The sequence below is a fragment of the Mustela erminea genome, chromosome 20 (assembly GCF_009829155.1).
Source record: "Mustela erminea isolate mMusErm1 chromosome 20, mMusErm1.Pri, whole genome shotgun sequence".
Taxonomy (NCBI): domain Eukaryota; kingdom Metazoa; phylum Chordata; class Mammalia; order Carnivora; family Mustelidae; genus Mustela; species Mustela erminea.
Window position 1 is genome coordinate 30,770,580 of NC_045633.1, and position 16,042 is coordinate 30,786,621.

The 16,042-nt window shown below is 60.0% G+C and overlaps 1 protein-coding gene across 1 annotated transcript; it reads left to right on the forward strand.

The window, feature by feature from the left end:
* Window positions 1-1,069: 1,069 nt before the first annotated feature.
* ARPC1B (actin related protein 2/3 complex subunit 1B) lies at window positions 1,070-14,361 on the forward strand. The gene is made up of 10 exons (XM_032328474.1): window positions 1,070-1,193; window positions 8,127-8,203; window positions 8,903-9,007; window positions 9,425-9,647; window positions 10,350-10,457; window positions 11,618-11,824; window positions 11,919-11,994; window positions 12,646-12,851; window positions 13,682-13,772; window positions 14,041-14,361. The coding sequence occupies exons 2-10, from the start codon at window positions 8,140-8,142 to the stop codon at window positions 14,077-14,079; spliced, it is 1,119 nt and encodes a 372-aa protein (XP_032184365.1). The 5' UTR covers window positions 1,070-1,193; window positions 8,127-8,139; the 3' UTR covers window positions 14,080-14,361.
* The last annotated feature ends 1,681 nt before the right edge of the window (window positions 14,362-16,042 follow it).

Genomic DNA, 16,042 nt, shown 5'->3' on the forward strand with positions numbered 1-16,042 from the left:
GGAGGGCTGGTGACAGCCCCGCAGTGTCTCCTCCAGCTGGGAAGGCTGGTAGTCCCGCAAACCGTAGCTGAGGCTTCTCCCCGGAGACTCGATCCGGGAAGAGCTCCCGTGTTTGCACACATGTCCTCCTCCCCACCCCACCCCCACCCCCCCGGAGGCAGAATCCAGTGTGACCGGCGCTAGGACAGGAGCGCAGGTCGGGGCTGGGAGTCCCGCGGACACCTCCAGTGGGGGCAGGGGTTGTGGGCAAAGAGCTAAGAGACACGTCCTGCGTTAGAAACCAAAGTTGGCCAGGAGGGGACAGGGTGGGAAAAGGGTTCCAGGCCGGAAGAACATGTGTCACGGCCCCGAGAGCTGTCAGGGTGGGAGTCTGGCAAGACCCGCACCGCACCTGCTGCCGGCCGCCTGTGGCTGACCCTGGGCGAGGGGACTCCCCGGGAGGGGCCTGGCCGGCTGGGAGGGCACAGCGGGGTCTTCACCAGGGTCTCCCCCATCTCCCCACCCCCTGGCCACGTCTCCGCTGATGAGGCAGAGGCTAAGGACGGAAAGACTCCCAAATTCACGTGGTTGCAACGCCAGCCGGCAACTTAAAGGCGAGAAGCGGACGGCCGCGGAAGCAAAGAGCAAGGAGCCCTCCCTGAGAGAGGGAGCTGGGCCAGCCAGGGTCGCCGCAGGACGCCCGCGGACAGCCCTGCCCCGGGCGCATTTTGCAGTAAGGGCGGGGTGGGGGTAGGGGTGGGGGTGGGGGGGGTTGCGGCGGCAGGGGCCGGCGGCCCCGCCTCGCCTTCCTGCCCGCCGCGGGTTCCGGGCCTGCACTTTTTGCGCCCTGTGGGCATCAGCGCCCCGAGGAAGGATGGAGAGGGCGCTCTGTCCGCGGTGGGCATGTGTGCTCTCCGCCCAGCTGCCGCTCTGGCTGTGCGCCTCCCTGAGCCTCAGTTTCCCCACCCGTTAAGTTGCGAGGGGCGGTCGGGGAGGGTTTCTGGGCGCCTGGGCGCCGCGCAGCCCCCACCCCGGATGGGTGGGCGGGGCCTGGGATCCGGCGGCCGCCACCCTGGTCGCCGCCCCCGTCCCCGCGGGGCTGAGGCTGGGAGGCCCCGCCCCCCGCCCACGAGGAAGTGGCTGCGGCGCGGCGCGGGGCCCAGAGCCGGTTCGGCGCGTCGACTGCCCAGAGTCCGCGGCCGGGGCGCCGGGAGGTGAGGGGCTTGGGGACCCCCCCCCGAGGGGAAGGGGCGCCCCCGGAGGAGGGGGCGGGGAGTTGCATGCAGGTGAGGAGGGTGCCGGGCGTCCGCACACGTAGGGGCGCGGGGAGGGGGTGCCCGGGTTGAAGGGGCACAGGGCTGGGGGCTTGCCAGGTGTGTGGGTCCGCCTGGAGGTGAGGGGACCTCGGGATGGCGGGCCGGTTCCGGGGTGGGGGCCCCCTCCAGGCGAGGGAAATTCAGGGCTCCCTGCCCCCCGGCGCCCTCGGGGCGGCCCCGGCCCCCGTGGTGCCGCCCCGGCCGCCTCCTCCCTGCCCTTGCCTCTACCCCGCTGTCTGTCCCCCCGCTGTTTCGGGCCGCCAGGGCCCCACGCCCAGTCACTTCCCCTCCATCCTCCAGCCTTCCGGGTTGCTCGGGCCGGGAAATGAGCTGGCGCCCCCGCCCACCTTGCCCCTCCCGCCTCCCCTCCCCCGCGCCACCTCCCCGGGCCCCCCGCGCACCCCTCCGCCCCTGGGGCCCGGGTTCGCGGTCCTCACCCGGAGGGGCTCCCGAACGCCGAGCGGAGCGGCCCCTCCTTGGCCCGCGGGGAAAGCAGCGGGGCCCGCCCAGGGCGGTGACAGTAACCCTGAAAAGACTAGCGGGAAGCCCCGGAACCAGCCTAGCGCAGGGACCGAGCAGGAGGCGCTCCCGGGGTTCTTCCAGGCTCTCTCCGGACTCCCCACGCCTGACAGGCAGTGCTGCCCAGTGGTTAAGGGCCTCTGGGACCGGGGTAAGAGTGCCAGCTTCCTCACTGGCCCATGACCTTAGCAAGCCATCTAACGTCCCTGGGCCTCAACCTTTCTCATCTGTAAAATGGGGCGTCCTGAGGCTTATATGGAATAATGGGTGGAAGGTGCTTGGCAACGTGCCTGGCACAGAGTACAGATGTGTGCTCCTAACTGTTACCACTACCATCCACATTAATCAAAGTGTCTGGATGATGTTAACCTCTGCGATTTGGGGTCAGAATCTCAAAACTGGGCCATGTGGGAGCTGTGTGGCGTGGAGCAAATCTTGGCTTTTTGTCTGAGTCTGTTTCCTTATGTACAAAATGAAGGTTAAAACAAACACAAAACTGCTTAACTTAGTCTTGCTTTCAGGGGTAAGAGAATGTATGTCCAAGCCTTGGCTAAAAATATCCGGCATTTAAAGATGCCAGTAAAGGTAGTTTGTGTGTGTCTTTGTGTGTAATCCATTACCTCCTTTTGGATAGTTAAGCGGTATCCCAACATGTTAGTGTCACAGTTTACTCTTGCCATATTTGTAGTCATCTGGATTTTTCCACACTTCCATCATTCTAAAGGGGGTTATTATGAACATGTTTGCTTTAAAAAAAAAAATGTCAGTGGTTATTTTCTTGGCACCAAAATGAATTTATACCACCAAAGAGTGTTAATTTTTAAGTTCCTGTTCATATTATTCTGTTTGTTCCGACCCAGTTGTTGAATTGTTATGGTATTGCTCTCAGAAAGGCTAAACAAATTAGTAACAAATGAGTTTCTCCACAACTCTGCCAACATTGCGTTTTATGTGTTTTTGGATTTTGTTTTGTTTGGATTGCTTTATTAATAAGTTTTATAGTGCCTTTCTAGGACTGTTTTCATTTTTATTTCTTGACTTGATTTTTGCCTCGTTTGTAAGACTTCAGGAGCAGACCTGGGGAGGAGGGATTAGCTGGTCTATGTGGGGTGGCAAGGGCTACTCCATATACACAGGAAGTTGAGTAACTGCTTAGCACGTGTGCAAAATGGCTTGCTGGCAGCTCCCTGGAGCGCCTGAGCTGGGTGGGGCCTTCCCTGAGTGCCTGTAGGGCCAAGATCCTGCTCCAGACTGCTCTTTCCTGGCTTAGCCTCAGATACAGCCAAACCTCTGGCTTCAGAGAAGACTGGACAAGCTTCTCTGAAAGCAACGAGGAACCTTACAGCCGGTACCTTGTTCAGCGCAGCCTTTCCTGATCCAGATGTGAAGGAAGCAGTATGGAGAGAGGCAGAATTTGCCCCCAGCACTGTAAGGAAGGAGCACTAAGCCAGGCTTTTCCTGGCTTGCTCTGCTTTGGAGGGGAGCTGAGTTCTTCCTAAATGCTCAGAGTTCAGGTTTCCAAGCTTTGCTAATCATTGACCCTAATCAGGAAGAAGAAGAAAAAAAAAAAAACTGAGCACATACTCCCCAGTAAATATTTAAAAACTGCATACATATGCCACTGAGATAATAAAGCCTATTTCTTATAGCCCATCCCCTAAAGGAAAGGATGGATTCATTCAGCCACATTTAAGAAATACCATCGAGCACCTGTTATGTGTGCCAGGCACTCTAGTTGGTGCTGGGGATACATAGGTGGACAGAGCACATACCCTACCCCTGGGGAGCTTACCTCCCTATCCCAGTGTCTGGTCTCTGGCAACCCCCGCAGGGAAACCCACACCCTACTTTGGAGACCCAAACCCCCTCCCAGACTTCAGGCCACCCTTCCCCGTGCTGCCCCAGCTCTGGGTGATGTCCCGCCCATTCATACGGAGCGTTCACTGTGTGCTGGAAGGAGCGTTCACTGTGTGCTGGAAGGATGCCAGGGAAGGGCTACCGGGGAACACGGAGATCCTGGCTTGAGGCTGGCAAGGGGAGGCAGGCCGAGGAATCTCAGCATTTGGCCCACACTCCCCCAGCCTCTGTTTCTGGGGTTATGAGGCACAGATCCCACCACATGGATTCCTAGTCCCAACACCGTACCCAGAGCGCCTTCCTCCCTTTGTCCCCAGAAGTCCAGTGGGCCCAGGGTACTGGCTCAAGGGCTGCAGTGTTAAGTGGCCGGGCGGGGCGGGGCGGGGCGGGGAGGGGGGGGTGGGATCCGGAGGCCATGACTTCAGTCTGCCTTTGTCTCCCTCTTGAGCCATTGCTCAGGTATTGTGTTGTCAACACACTTGGGCAAAGCAACTCTAATTGCATACTCTTTCGGGGGACTGGCTGGCGGTGGGTGCTAGCCCCCTCCCCCACCCACCGAAGTTTCCTGGGAACGATGAAGTCAGAGTTGTGCGGGAGGGTGGCTCCGCGTGAAGGCTGCCTCCCTGCTGCCTCCCTGCGTCTGACCACACCGGGAACAATCCAGTGATTCTCCTCTAGGAGGATGTAGCCCTGAGGCAACAGTGGCCAGAGAAGCTACTCCCCTCTCTGGGTTACCACTTCCTCATTGCTGACTTGGGGGTTGGGAGTCATTGCTGAGGCAATGCTTTAGTTTTAGTTGCTTTGCAGAAATTATGAAAAAGTTATGAAAAGGGGAAGATGCACCTCTTCTCTCCCACCCCCTTCCCCTGGAAATACCCCAAGTCCCTTTAAGGTGTTAGTTAATGCAGCGTACTAGGAGTATTTCTGTCTGAATTCATGCTAAAGTGTGATTGGCTGATAGATGTGGTCTGAGCCTCTCCTCTTCACCCTGCCTGTCCCACTGTGCCTGTGGCCGTCTTTATCAGCCCCTTCCTCTCCCACTTGAGGACCTTTGGGTCCTAAGAAACAATGGTCAGGGCTCCCCAAGTCCTCTTGCCTGTGTTACTAGTATGGGGGCTGCTGTCTTCAGCAGACCCAACCTCTCCATCCTAACAGCCTGGAACTCTGGAACATCACACTAGACAGACTTTTTAGAGCCTGGCCCCCAGGTCTAGATAGATACTCTTGCCCAAGACCCAGCAAGAAGCAGAGACACCCGGCCACACAGTCTGGGCCCAATGGAGCTGGGAAGTTAATTCTGCAGACAAGCTGTGGGCCCAGAGACCCTCCGGGGTGTAGCCACAGGGCTTCTTCGTTCTGGGCCAGTGGGGCTGAAGGTTTAGGGGGTGGTTGGCCTTCACAGCACTGGCAGGAGCCCGGCCAGGGTGTGGAAGTGGGCCTCTGGCCTTCTCTCTGCCCCGCTGGTGACCCTGGAAAATAAGGGTGGGCAGATTAGCACGGATAGCCCTGGTTCTCGCACTTCGTTGTCTTATCGTCTGTGGTGGGGATGGTGACGAAGTGCTCGAGCCAAGCTGGGTGCCTTTGCTGCCCTGGCCAGTGGCACCGGAAGTGCTGGGGGAAGTCCCCATCAGGCCTGCTGACCTGAGCTGAGGGACCCGAAGTGCCACTTCCGGGGGCCTTTGTCTTCCACGGAGAGGCCTTATAAGGAGAGGCTGGGGAAGCGGCCGCGGTGGGAGCCGTGTGCTTGTGTGTGCGCGTGCAAGGCTGGACACATGGGAGCGTGCAGGGGCAGTGTGCTTGTGTGCAAGGCTGAACGTGGAGAATGTGGGGGCAGTGTGGTTGTGTGCGTGTGCAAGACGACACGTGGGAACATGTGGGAGCAGTGTGCTTGTGTGCCTGTGCAAAGCTGAACAGGTGGGAGCATGTGGGAGCAGTGTGCTTGTGTGTGTGCGTGCAAGGCTGAACTCATGAGAGCAGTGTGCGTGTGTGTGCACAGCTGAACACATGGGAGCATGCAGGGCAGTGTGCTTGTGTGCGCTTGCAAGGCTGAACACGAGAGCGGTGTGTGTGCATGAACACACAGTAACACAGAGCAGTGTGCTTGTGCACGTGTGTGAGGCTGAACACGCGTGTGTGTGTGTGGCCTGAGCCTGGGCTGCAGCTGTGTCCGCTTTCTCTGTCTCAGCAGTATGGATCAAGGACCCACTTGGTGCCCTTGGTGCTCCAGGCACATCCCTGTCCTGTACCTGCACATGTGTCTTTGTACCCCTGAGACCTGGGCTGCCCCAGGAACCTTCCAGAGCTTCCTGCTATAAATAAAAACAGGTTTTGGATCTGGGGTGGGCTGGAGGAGCAGGGCCCACAAGACGGTGAGCTGGGGGTCAAGAAGCCAGGCCCAGCAGGATATGTGGGGCCGCCTGGTCCCTGAGCCCTGGATTTCTTGGGGGACGGTGGGCTACATGCAGCCGGTTCTTGCGGCTGGACCCCTAGTCCACGCTGTGCCTCAGCAGAGCCTCATGTAAACAGGTGGCCGTTCTCCTGAGGGGCCGGGGAGGTGCCCAGTAAGTTTCCTGGGGTGTTTGGGGCTCAAGCCCGGGGCTGGGGAGAAGCCATCCTTTAGCCTAGTCCACGAGCTGCAAACCTGCCAACTGGTTCCTGGTGACACCTGCCAGGTGTGAGGGTGGGTAGTTTCCCCCTCGCTGAACCTCAGCCTCTCCGTCTGTCCTCTGGGGCTGTGGCATCTGAGCACTAAAGTCAAGAACATTTGTGTGGGGGGGGGGATGGGTGAAATAGGGGAAGGCGACTAAGGGCACACTCGTCTTGATGAGCGCGGAGTACCAAGCAGAATTGTCACTAGGCTGTGCACCAGAAGCTAATGTAGCACTGTGCTATAATCCTGGAATGAAAAGAGAGAGAGATGCCTGGACTGCTTAGAGCTGGCAAGGGAGGAGCATTCTGGATCTGTTGGGTGGTTGGGGGAGGGTTGCTTTTTTCTTTTTTAAGATTTTAAGACCTCTCTACACCCACCACGGGGCTTGAACAGACCACCCCAAGTTCAAGAGTCGCATGCTCTACTGACTGAGCCAGCCAGACGCCCCCATATTTTAACTTTTAATAAAGAACTTCCTCTCCTGGGCACTAGTGACCGTGTACAGTCGTGTTCATCCCGTACTTAGGGAGCTTAGGCCCTGGGGAGAGCACCGTGGACAAGACCAGTGAGCGCTGTGTGCCTCCAGCTCCGCCGGTCCCAGCTGGGGGGAGCCGCAGGTGCAGCGAGTGAGTGCAGAGTGACAGAGGGTCAGTGGTGATCCTCTGCGGGGAGTCTTCCCTCCGGGAATAGGGAGCCCCGGGGTGGCGGCCTTGGACACAGACCTGAAGAGCAGCCCTGCGGGCTTGGCAGGCAGGTGCGCAGTCAGGGGAGCTCTGGGGGCCTGGGGAACAGCCAGTGCAAAGGCCTGAGCCCCGTGGGCCCTGGGATCAGCCGCTGAGTCGGGGAGACAGACGCCCACACGGGTGGGTTGTGGCTGGGTGTTCCCCCGTGGGAGGGGTGTCTCGTGAACACCCGAATGTGTGCCAGGCATGGCTTAATGTCTTCTTTTACCCTCTCAACCCCTTTGGGGGCAGGATTCCTGTTCCCGCGGGGCGGATGTGGACACTGAGGTTCGGAGGGGTGAGCGGTACGCCCAGGGTCAGTCACGGGCAGCAAGTAGGGGAGAGCACGGGTTTGAGGAAGTCAAGTTCACCTGGGGTCTTTCCAGTTGAGTAGGACTTGGCCAAATGGAACAGGGTGGGCAGAGCTGGGTGGGGAGGGGATGGTGGGGGCAAGGAACTGCCCCTCCCCCACTCGTGTGTATCCCACCCCGCTTCAGGCTCAGGGCAATTTCAGCGGCAGGGGAGGAAGGTGTCTGTGTGTCTGTGTGTCTGTCCGTGCCCTCACCTGCAGGCCCCCGCAGACCAGCTTCCTGCCCTCCCCGCCGAAATCCAGAGCTCTGGGTGTGGGAGGCGCCTGCTGTGGGCTGGGCACCGCTCTCATCTCGTCCTCACTCCCTCCTTTTAAAAACATTTTATTTTAAATTTATTTAATTTGAGAGCAAGAGCATGAGTGGGGAGGGGGCGAGTGGTGGAGGGAGAGGGACAAGCAGACCCTTCCCTGAGCAGGCGGCCCGACGCGGGCTCCATCCCCAGCCTGAGGTCGTGACCTGAGCAGAAGGCAGATGCTTCGTGGACTGAGCCACCCAGGCGCCCCTCCCTCCATCCTTCTGAGGGGGATGCCCTCTGTCCTGGAGGAAACTGAGGCACAGATGATGAGGGACACCTGACCTGAAACAGGGTTAGCACACCCCACTCAAGGGAAGACGAGGCTGGCCCCTGCTGCCCTCCCACAGGGTTGGCTGGGGCCCGTTCTGGGGTCAGAGGCGGGAATTGACGGGGGGTCCCTTCCTCTCTCGGGTGCAGGAGCTAAGCAGCCATGGCGTACCACAGCTTCCTGGTGGAGCCCATCAGCTGCCATGCCTGGAACAAGGACCGCACCCGTGAGTGCCGCCGCCACAGGATGACGTGGGGAGCGGGGAGCGGGGGCCCCCAGAGTGCGGATGGGTGGTACAGCAGCTGGGCGCCCTACACTGTGGTCTCTGAGGGTTGCCTGTGCCCTTCCTTCACCTCTGGTCCCGAGGATGTAAGAGGGGTTGGACGAGTTCTGGCCACACACGGGGGCAGCTGGCGAGGGTGGCCGTGAGGGGGTGGAGGGGAGAGTGCGGCCCCATGCTGGGCCAGGCCCTGCTGCAGATGCCACTGGGGCTCCCAGGCTGGGCTGAGAAATGAAGATGGCTTGGAGAGAAACACACAGGACGAGGGAAAGCCCTGGGAGGCAGAGGCGCTGGCTTAGAAAAGGCGGCCAGGGAGGTCTTTTGCGGGAGGTAAAGGAGGCAGCCACGCCAAGACCTGGCAGCAGGAGAGCCTGGCACTGGCCACAGCAGCAAGGATCTCAGGGCCGGAGATGGGGAGCAGAGAGCAGTCGCGGGAGGGGAAGTCACGAGATTGCCGTGGGGGTGCCTGTGGGTAGTGGGTGAGGGGAAGGATGGCTAGTCCCAGGGGAGGGGTCGCAAGGTGCTTCAGGGAGCCCTGCACCAAAGCAGAGGGATGAAGGGTGTTCCTGGGAGAGGGTCTTGAGGAAGTGGGGAACCTGGGCACTCACACCTCCTCCTCCCTACCCCCACCCATCTTTCCTACAGAGATTGCCATCTGCCCCAACAACCACGAGGTGCACATCTATGAGAAGAGCGGAGCCAAGTGGGTCAAGGTGCACGAGCTCAAGGAGCACAATGGGCAGGTGACAGGTACGGCAGGCTGACTCCGAAAAGGAGATGGGATGGGGAGGTCCAGCCAGTCGTCCTGTCCTGTCCGGTAGGATAGTTTGGGTTGCAGGTAACACAACCCTAATTCAAACTGGCTCAAGTTATAAAGGGATCATGTTGGCTCACATTACTGAAAAACTAAAGAGGTTTCTGGGCTTCAGGAAAGGCTTGATCCAGCATCTCAGTTCAACATAGCCAAGGACCCATTTCTTTTCTGTCTCTTGGCTTTCCAGCCTGTTTGGTAATACTTTGGAGAGCGGTAACACTCTCAGTATTAGTTCTAGTGGCACCCCCTGGAGCAGCTTGTATCCACATTGTGGCCTCTAAGCCCCTCCTACATGGATGCCAGGGAGCCTTTCTGCTTGGATGACTTTAACCTGGTTTCTCACCGTCTCACAGGCATCGACTGGGCCCCTGAGAGTAACCGCATCGTGACCTGCGGCACAGACCGCAATGCCTACGTGTGGACGCTGAAGGGCCACACGTGGAAGCCCACACTCGTCATCCTGCGGATCAACCGTGCTGCTCGCTGTGTGCGCTGGGCGCCCCAGGAGAACAAGTTTGCCGTGGGTAGTGGCTCCCGTGTCATCTCTATCTGCTATTTTGAGCAGGAAAATGACTGGTAGGTGCCTGGGCAGGGGCAGGGTGGGTTGGAAGGGACCCTGGGGCTACAGACCTAATGGTGGCAGGACTAGTGTCCCAGAGAGCACTGGACAGGCTTCAGGAGCCCCGTTCACATGACCCTGGGGAAGTATGTCCTCTCTGGACCTTGTGGTTGAGGCGACAGGCACTTGCACAACTCTGTCTCATTACTTAAGGGCACAGATCACCCCAGGAGCCCCTCTGTGGGCTTTGCTTAAAGCCCCGCACACTCGCTTGCATGGACTCCCTGACAGCCCCCTGGACTGGGCTTCTGTTGTCCCCGTTTTTCAGACGAGCGAAGTAAGGTCCTGCGCTCAGGTCACTCGTCTGAGACATGCAGCCTGTCATGCTCCAGGGCCACATCATCTTTTCCCCTGGGTCCCTGAGGGCAGAGGCTAGGCTGGAGTCGGGGAGACCGGAGATCGAAGTCCGCCCTGGCCGGTTAGCCGCTACATGACTGAGCCTGCCCCAGGCTTGCTGTGAGGTTTCAGTTAGGCCGCCAGGGATAGAGTTCCCAGCTGGAGGGGCCCTGCACCCCACTGGCCTGATCCAGACCTCTCCCTTCGGAGAAACTGGGGGTTCTGCAGGTCCCTAGGAATGTGGAGTCCCTGGGGCACGGGGGGACTTTGGTGCTGAGACTGCCGGTCCCCCTCCCCTCCCCTCTGCCTGTCGGTGTTTGCAGGTGGGTTTGCAAGCACATCAAGAAGCCCATTCGCTCCACGGTGCTCAGCCTGGACTGGCACCCCAACAACGTGCTGCTGGCCGCGGGCTCCTGTGACTTCAAGTGCAGGTAAGCAGGGGCCTCCCCCGATACCAGCACAGGAACCGGGGTGGAGGGAGCCCCGCGCCCTGCCTTCCAGACCCACTCTGCCACCAGCAGGGGGACCTGCATCTGTGAGGTTTCGGCGGGGCTGCCCCTGGGTCCTATCTCCAGCCCTCAGAGAGTGTTGGCAGGTTGCAGCCCTGGCTACCGCTTCACGTCAGCAAGGACACTTTCCCAGGCCCTCCTCTCCTTCAGTTTCCTTGTCTTCCGTCCCAAGGACAGTGAGTGGGGGGACCTGTCTCACACTGGCATCCATGACCGGGCTTAGACCAGTCTGCCTCATCATCGCGGGCCTGGAACGCAGCGTCCCCAGTTGCCACTGGCTCTTTGTGCTTGTGGGAGTAGCACCCGGGAGCCTGCCGTGCCCTGTGGCTCCCAGCTCCAGACAGGTGGCCTGGGTCTCTGCCTGGGAAAGGCTGCGGCAGGCCCCAGGGGCTCCCTCTGGTGGCCCTTGCCAGGAGAGGGTGACATCCCACTGAGGATCCGTTGGTGGGTGGGGAGCTGATCTGCCCAGTGCCCCCCCGTGCTCGCCCTGGGACAGAGCGAGGACATCAGCACGTGGGAAAGTGGTGTACTGGGTAGAGCTGGCGGGGAAGGCGGCCGGCCTGATTTAAGGTGCAGAGCAGGGGCGCCTGGGTGGCTCAGTGGGTTAAGCTTCTGCCTTTGGCTCAGGTCATGATCTCAGGGTCCTGGGATTGAGCCCCACATTGGGAATCTCTGCTCAGCAGGGAGCCTAGTCCCCACCCCGCCACCTGCCTGCCTACTTGTGATCTCTGTCAAATAACTAAAATCTTAAAAAAAAAAAAAAAAAAAAAAGTGTGGAGCAGGGAGGAGGAGGGGCATTCTAGGGGCCGGCTGTGGAGTGGAGGCACCTGCATGATGGGGACCCAGACACCCCCCGGGGCCGTGTCAGCTGTGCAGAGTCAGGCCTCAGAGGAGGGCCCAGGAGTGCCCAGGACATTGACTGCACCAGAAGGGCCCTGAAGCCCACACTCGTCCGAGTGAAGATGCAGGTCACAAAAAGCCGGCGCTGGTGCCCACCAGCTCCCAGCTGGGCACTCTGGCCTCCCCAGGCCCCTCCCCGACCCCCTCGGTCACCACGGCCTCTCTTGGGTCTCTCCTGGCAGGATCTTCTCGGCCTACATCAAGGAGGTGGAGGAACGGCCAGCACCCACCCCATGGGGCTCCAAGATGCCCTTCGGGGAGCTGATGTTTGAGTCCAGCAGTAGCTGCGGCTGGGTGCACGGTGTCTGCTTTTCCGCCAGCGGCAGCCGCGTGGCCTGGGTCAGCCACGACAGCACCGTGTGCCTGGCTGACGCCGAGAAGAAAATGGCGTGAGTACAGGACCCTGGGGTCAGGGGGCAACCAAGACCCAGAGCAGGAGGGGCTGGAGCGACTGACCTCTCCCTCTCTCTCTCTCTCTCTCAGAGTTGCGACTCTGGCCTCTGAAACGCTGCCGCTGCTGGCCCTGACCTTCATCACAGACAACAGTCTGGTGGCAGCGGTGAGGCAGGGAGGGGGGCAGAGAGGAGGCGGTGCCGGTTAGACCTGCTCCCCACTGGTCTCCCCCACCTTCTCTTCCTCCTTGGGCAGAACGGGCTGTGTCTGCTGCAACAAGGCCCCGGTGGCAGCACTTGCTGCAGTGCAGGTGTTGGGGGGCCCTGCTCAGTGCTGGGGAGCTGCATCTCCCTCATGTGCCCCAGCTGCCACGGAGGGAGGAAGGGGAGGCAGAATCACGCCCGGGAGCCTGCGCTTTCTGCTTACATCGTCCGGGCCGGGGCCGGGGCGGGGGCCGCACAGGCGTCCCGCGCGCATCCAGAGGGCGCCGCTCTCCTCCCCTGGCCCACCCTCCTGACCCCACTTCCCCCGGTAGCAAACACACTCGAGTCCCAGACGGGGGTCAGCCTGCTTTGCCTCCAGAAGCGTGCAGCATGGGGTATCGTCCCAGAGCGGGTGTAACCGGCTGGGCAGGACGGAACTTCCCTGAGCTTCCGGGGAAGGAGGCCGCCCCCAGCTGCTCCCCCCGACACCAGCACCTGGTCCCTTTCCGTATGCCCTGGGTATCGGGCCTGGTCTCCAGACTGTTTCCCGGCGCGTAAGATGGGTGCTGTGCCCGCCCCGGCCACGCTCCCAGGACATCCCCTCCCTGTCACAGGGCCACGACTGCTTCCCAGTGCTGTTTACCTACGATGGCACCACAGGGACTCTGAGCTTCGGCGGGCGGCTGGACGTGCCCAAGCAGAGCTCGCAGCGTGGCCTGACGGCCCGGGAGCGCTTCCAGAACCTGGACAAGAAGGCGAGCTCAGATGGCAGCGTGGCCTCCGGTGCTGGCCTGGACTCGCTGCACAAGAACAGTGTGAGGTGAGGGCGGGACCAACCCTGACTCCCCCCGCAGCAATATGTGTGTGTGTGTGGGGGGTCCTGACTTGGGCAGCGGGGCGACCTCTGGGTGGCACAAAAACAGCATTAGGTGAGGGCAGCGCAGGCGCTGTGCTCGGCGTTTTTAGGACATGGTGGTGTGGGGACCATCCCAGTTCTCTGGGGCAACCAGGCCCATGGGGCAGAGCCATGGCTGAGCCAGTCCTGCGGCCTCCTCCCTGAGCAGCGAGGCAGGATGACGCAGGAGAAACTGTCCCCCACGCCCCAGTCCTGCCAGCCCCAGGGGTCCACCCACGGCCAACCAGGGACAAGTACAAGGGAACTTCCTAACCAGCCCCCCCGCCAGGTGGACCCCCGTGGCCATCCCCTCCAGTGTCCTTTTCGGACCCAACGCCTGAGCCCGGCTTTCAGGACTCGTTGGAACGACCCTGTGGGTCCTCCCAGCCCCTGGTTTTGCCTTCCCCCGATCCTGCTACAAGCCTGTCACTCTGGACATTCCCCACACAATGTGGGATTCGTGCCCTGCCTGGCCTCCGCACGTCTGGTTGCATGTGCCTGGGCTTCCCTCCCGCTCCTCCAAGCAGACTCGGGAGCCCCGGCCTCTGCAGCCCTCCGCGGCCCGCTCCCGGGGCTCTCCGCGGGGTGCTCCCCGGGCTCTCCGTGGGGCACGCCCCACCTGCACAGCCCCGCACAGCCCCGCACTTCTCACCCGAGTTGGCAGACCTGGATGAAGGGTGGGAGCTCCCGGAGGCGGGGGACTCCCGTCCAGCAGAGGGCTCCGGCTGGGACCCATCAAGCTCTCCTCTGTGCAGCCAGATCTCGGTGCTCAGCGGGGGGAAGGCCAAGTGCTCCCAGTTCTGCACCACGGGAATGGATGGTGGCATGAGCATCTGGGACGTGAAGGTGAGCCCGAGCCCGCCCTGGCCCTTCCCCCTGGATCCCTGCAGGAGGAAGGCACTGCTTGGACTGAAGGTGGTGGGAGATGAGGGGCACCCCCTGGGGCACCTCCCTTTCGGGCCGAGACTCAAATCCAGGTCTGCCTGACTCCAAAGGCCGGGTTCTCTGTCCTCCGGCAGGTTGGGGCTGGGCTGGCTAGGGCCCAGGTCCCTAGGGGTGGGGGGTGGGGGGGACAGCTGCAAACCAGACTGTCTCTTCTGCTGTCTCCTTCCAGAGCCTGGAATCAGCCTTGAAGGACCTCAAGATCAAATGACCTGTGACGCAGAGTTTGCCCTCATCCCAGCTGCTGGGGGAGGGGGTCAGGGAGGCTAAGGGTCGCTTTGCTGAATTTTTCGAGGGTAGCAGTTTGGGTTCCCCTGAGGACTGCTCCAGGCGGAGGGGAGGGAGGGGTGGGAAGCTTTTCTTAACTATTGAAGGAACATGTGCCTTTTTCTTATAAAGAGATGCTTTCATTTATTGTTAAAAATGTTCTCAAAGCACTGTGCTGGTCATAAACTGCTTCAACAACATGACGTAATAAAAAAGCAGTCTCAGAGCTGGTCTCCTGTGTTTGGGAGAAGTGCATGTTTGCACAGGCACAGGTCCCTTCTGCTCTACCGACAGAATTGATTCTGAAGCCCCAGGGCCTTCTCACCGCTCCCCCTTCCCCCTCCCCCCAGTCCAGCAAGGGCACGGCCAGACCCCGGTGGCTTCCTGTCACTGGGGAGTCAGATTCCCAGACCAGACTTGCACATTCCAGGCTGCTTCTGGGTTTTAATGGAAATTGATTTCTCTGCTTGATGTCTGCAGCTGGTTTCTGATAAATGCACATCACTTCCTAAGACAGTTTCCCCCCATTCCTGTTTCGTTCAGAGGGCCTTTTCTGTTTAACACGTGCTCCTCAGGTCCGTTTATTCAGTCACAGCCAGGTACTAAGTTACATCCACAGATCTGGCCTTACGTTTGCAGGACGGAGGGCACCCAAACACGCCTTCTCCTGGACTGCTCTAGGGCCCTTCCCTCAGAACAGCCCCCAGTCAGAAGAGGCCCCCACTGACTCTCAAATCACAAGATAGAAATTCTAAGATCCGGGAGACAAGCCACACAACTCTCACTCTCAATGCTTGCCAAGGCCCCCCCGCCCCTACCAGCCCTCTGTTAAGTGACCTTCTGGTCCTGGAGCTGACTGGACTGTTGTCAGGGCCTAGAAGGCCAGGGAGGTGTCCACATACCTTTTTGTTTTTTTTAATAGCTCACCTCAGGGCTGAGAAGTGGCCCCAGAATATCCACGTTCTTCTGAGACCCTAAAGAGCGGGACGAGCAGCAAGCGTGCTCTTGTTCAGCTGCAGAGGCCTCGTGGATGTCAACTGTCTGCCCTGGTTATAGACAGAGTACTTGGCTTAAAACTGACACGTTCAATCTTTTGCTTCTAAGAAGGAAAAGACATTAGAGGACACGATCGGATAGGGCTGGGCTCCTGCGGCAGGTGGGAAGTCCCATCAGGGAAGGAGGCGATCTGGACCCTGTTCTGTGATGGACAGGTCACCAGCGGACACCAGGACCACCGGCCAGGCTTTCTGGGCTTTCCTCTGCACCCTGCCCCACTGAATGTTGAGGACAGTGGAGGGGACAAGCAGCTCACAGCCTCTGGCAGTTGATAATGACAACCCAGTGTTGGGGTCGGGGGAGAAAAGGAGGAATTGTGACGGAGTTAAGACTCCAGACAAGTGATAACGTGCAAGAAGGGCTGTGAGGGGCGCCTGGGGGGCTCCATGGGTGAAGCCGCTGCCTTCGGCTCAGCTCATGATCTCAGGGTCCTGGGATCGAGGCCCAAATCGGGCTCTCTGCTCAGCAGGGACCCTGCTCCCCCCACCCCCGCGCCTGCCTCTCTGCCTGCCTGTGACCTCTCTGTGAAATAAATAAAATCTTAAAAAAAAAAAAAAAAAAGGAAGGGCTGTGAGCAAGGGTTTGACCTGTCTAGGAGCTGGAGGACTGATGTGTGCAGGCCAGGGATGAGATGGCTGGGAAGACTGGGAAGGTTCCCAGAGACCAGTTCCTGGAGGTCCTTGCGATCCTGGGGAATAAGGCCACTAAAATGGGAAGAGACATGAAGCTGCTGCTACAGCTGTGTGGGTGTGAGGGGACTGGGAATAGCACAGGCCCTGGGGACCAGCAGGATTCAGGGGATGAGGGACAGGGAGGAGCTGGGATGACCTGGGTGAGTGCAGGAGAACACA

What these genes read in the sequence shown, in the direction of transcription:
- ARPC1B (XM_032328474.1), top strand. Translation starts at nt 8,140, where the DNA reads ATGGCGTACCACAGCTTCCTGGTGGAGCCCATCAGCTGCCATGCCTGG. An exon ending in GCACAATGGGCAGGTGACAG is followed by an intron (nt 9,008 to 9,424) that starts GTACGGCAGGCT and finishes ACCGTCTCACAG; the next exon opens with GCATCGACTGGGCCCCTGAG. An exon ending in CTGCACAAGAACAGTGTGAG is followed by an intron (nt 12,852 to 13,681) that starts GTGAGGGCGGGA and finishes TCCTCTGTGCAG; the next exon opens with CCAGATCTCGGTGCTCAGCG.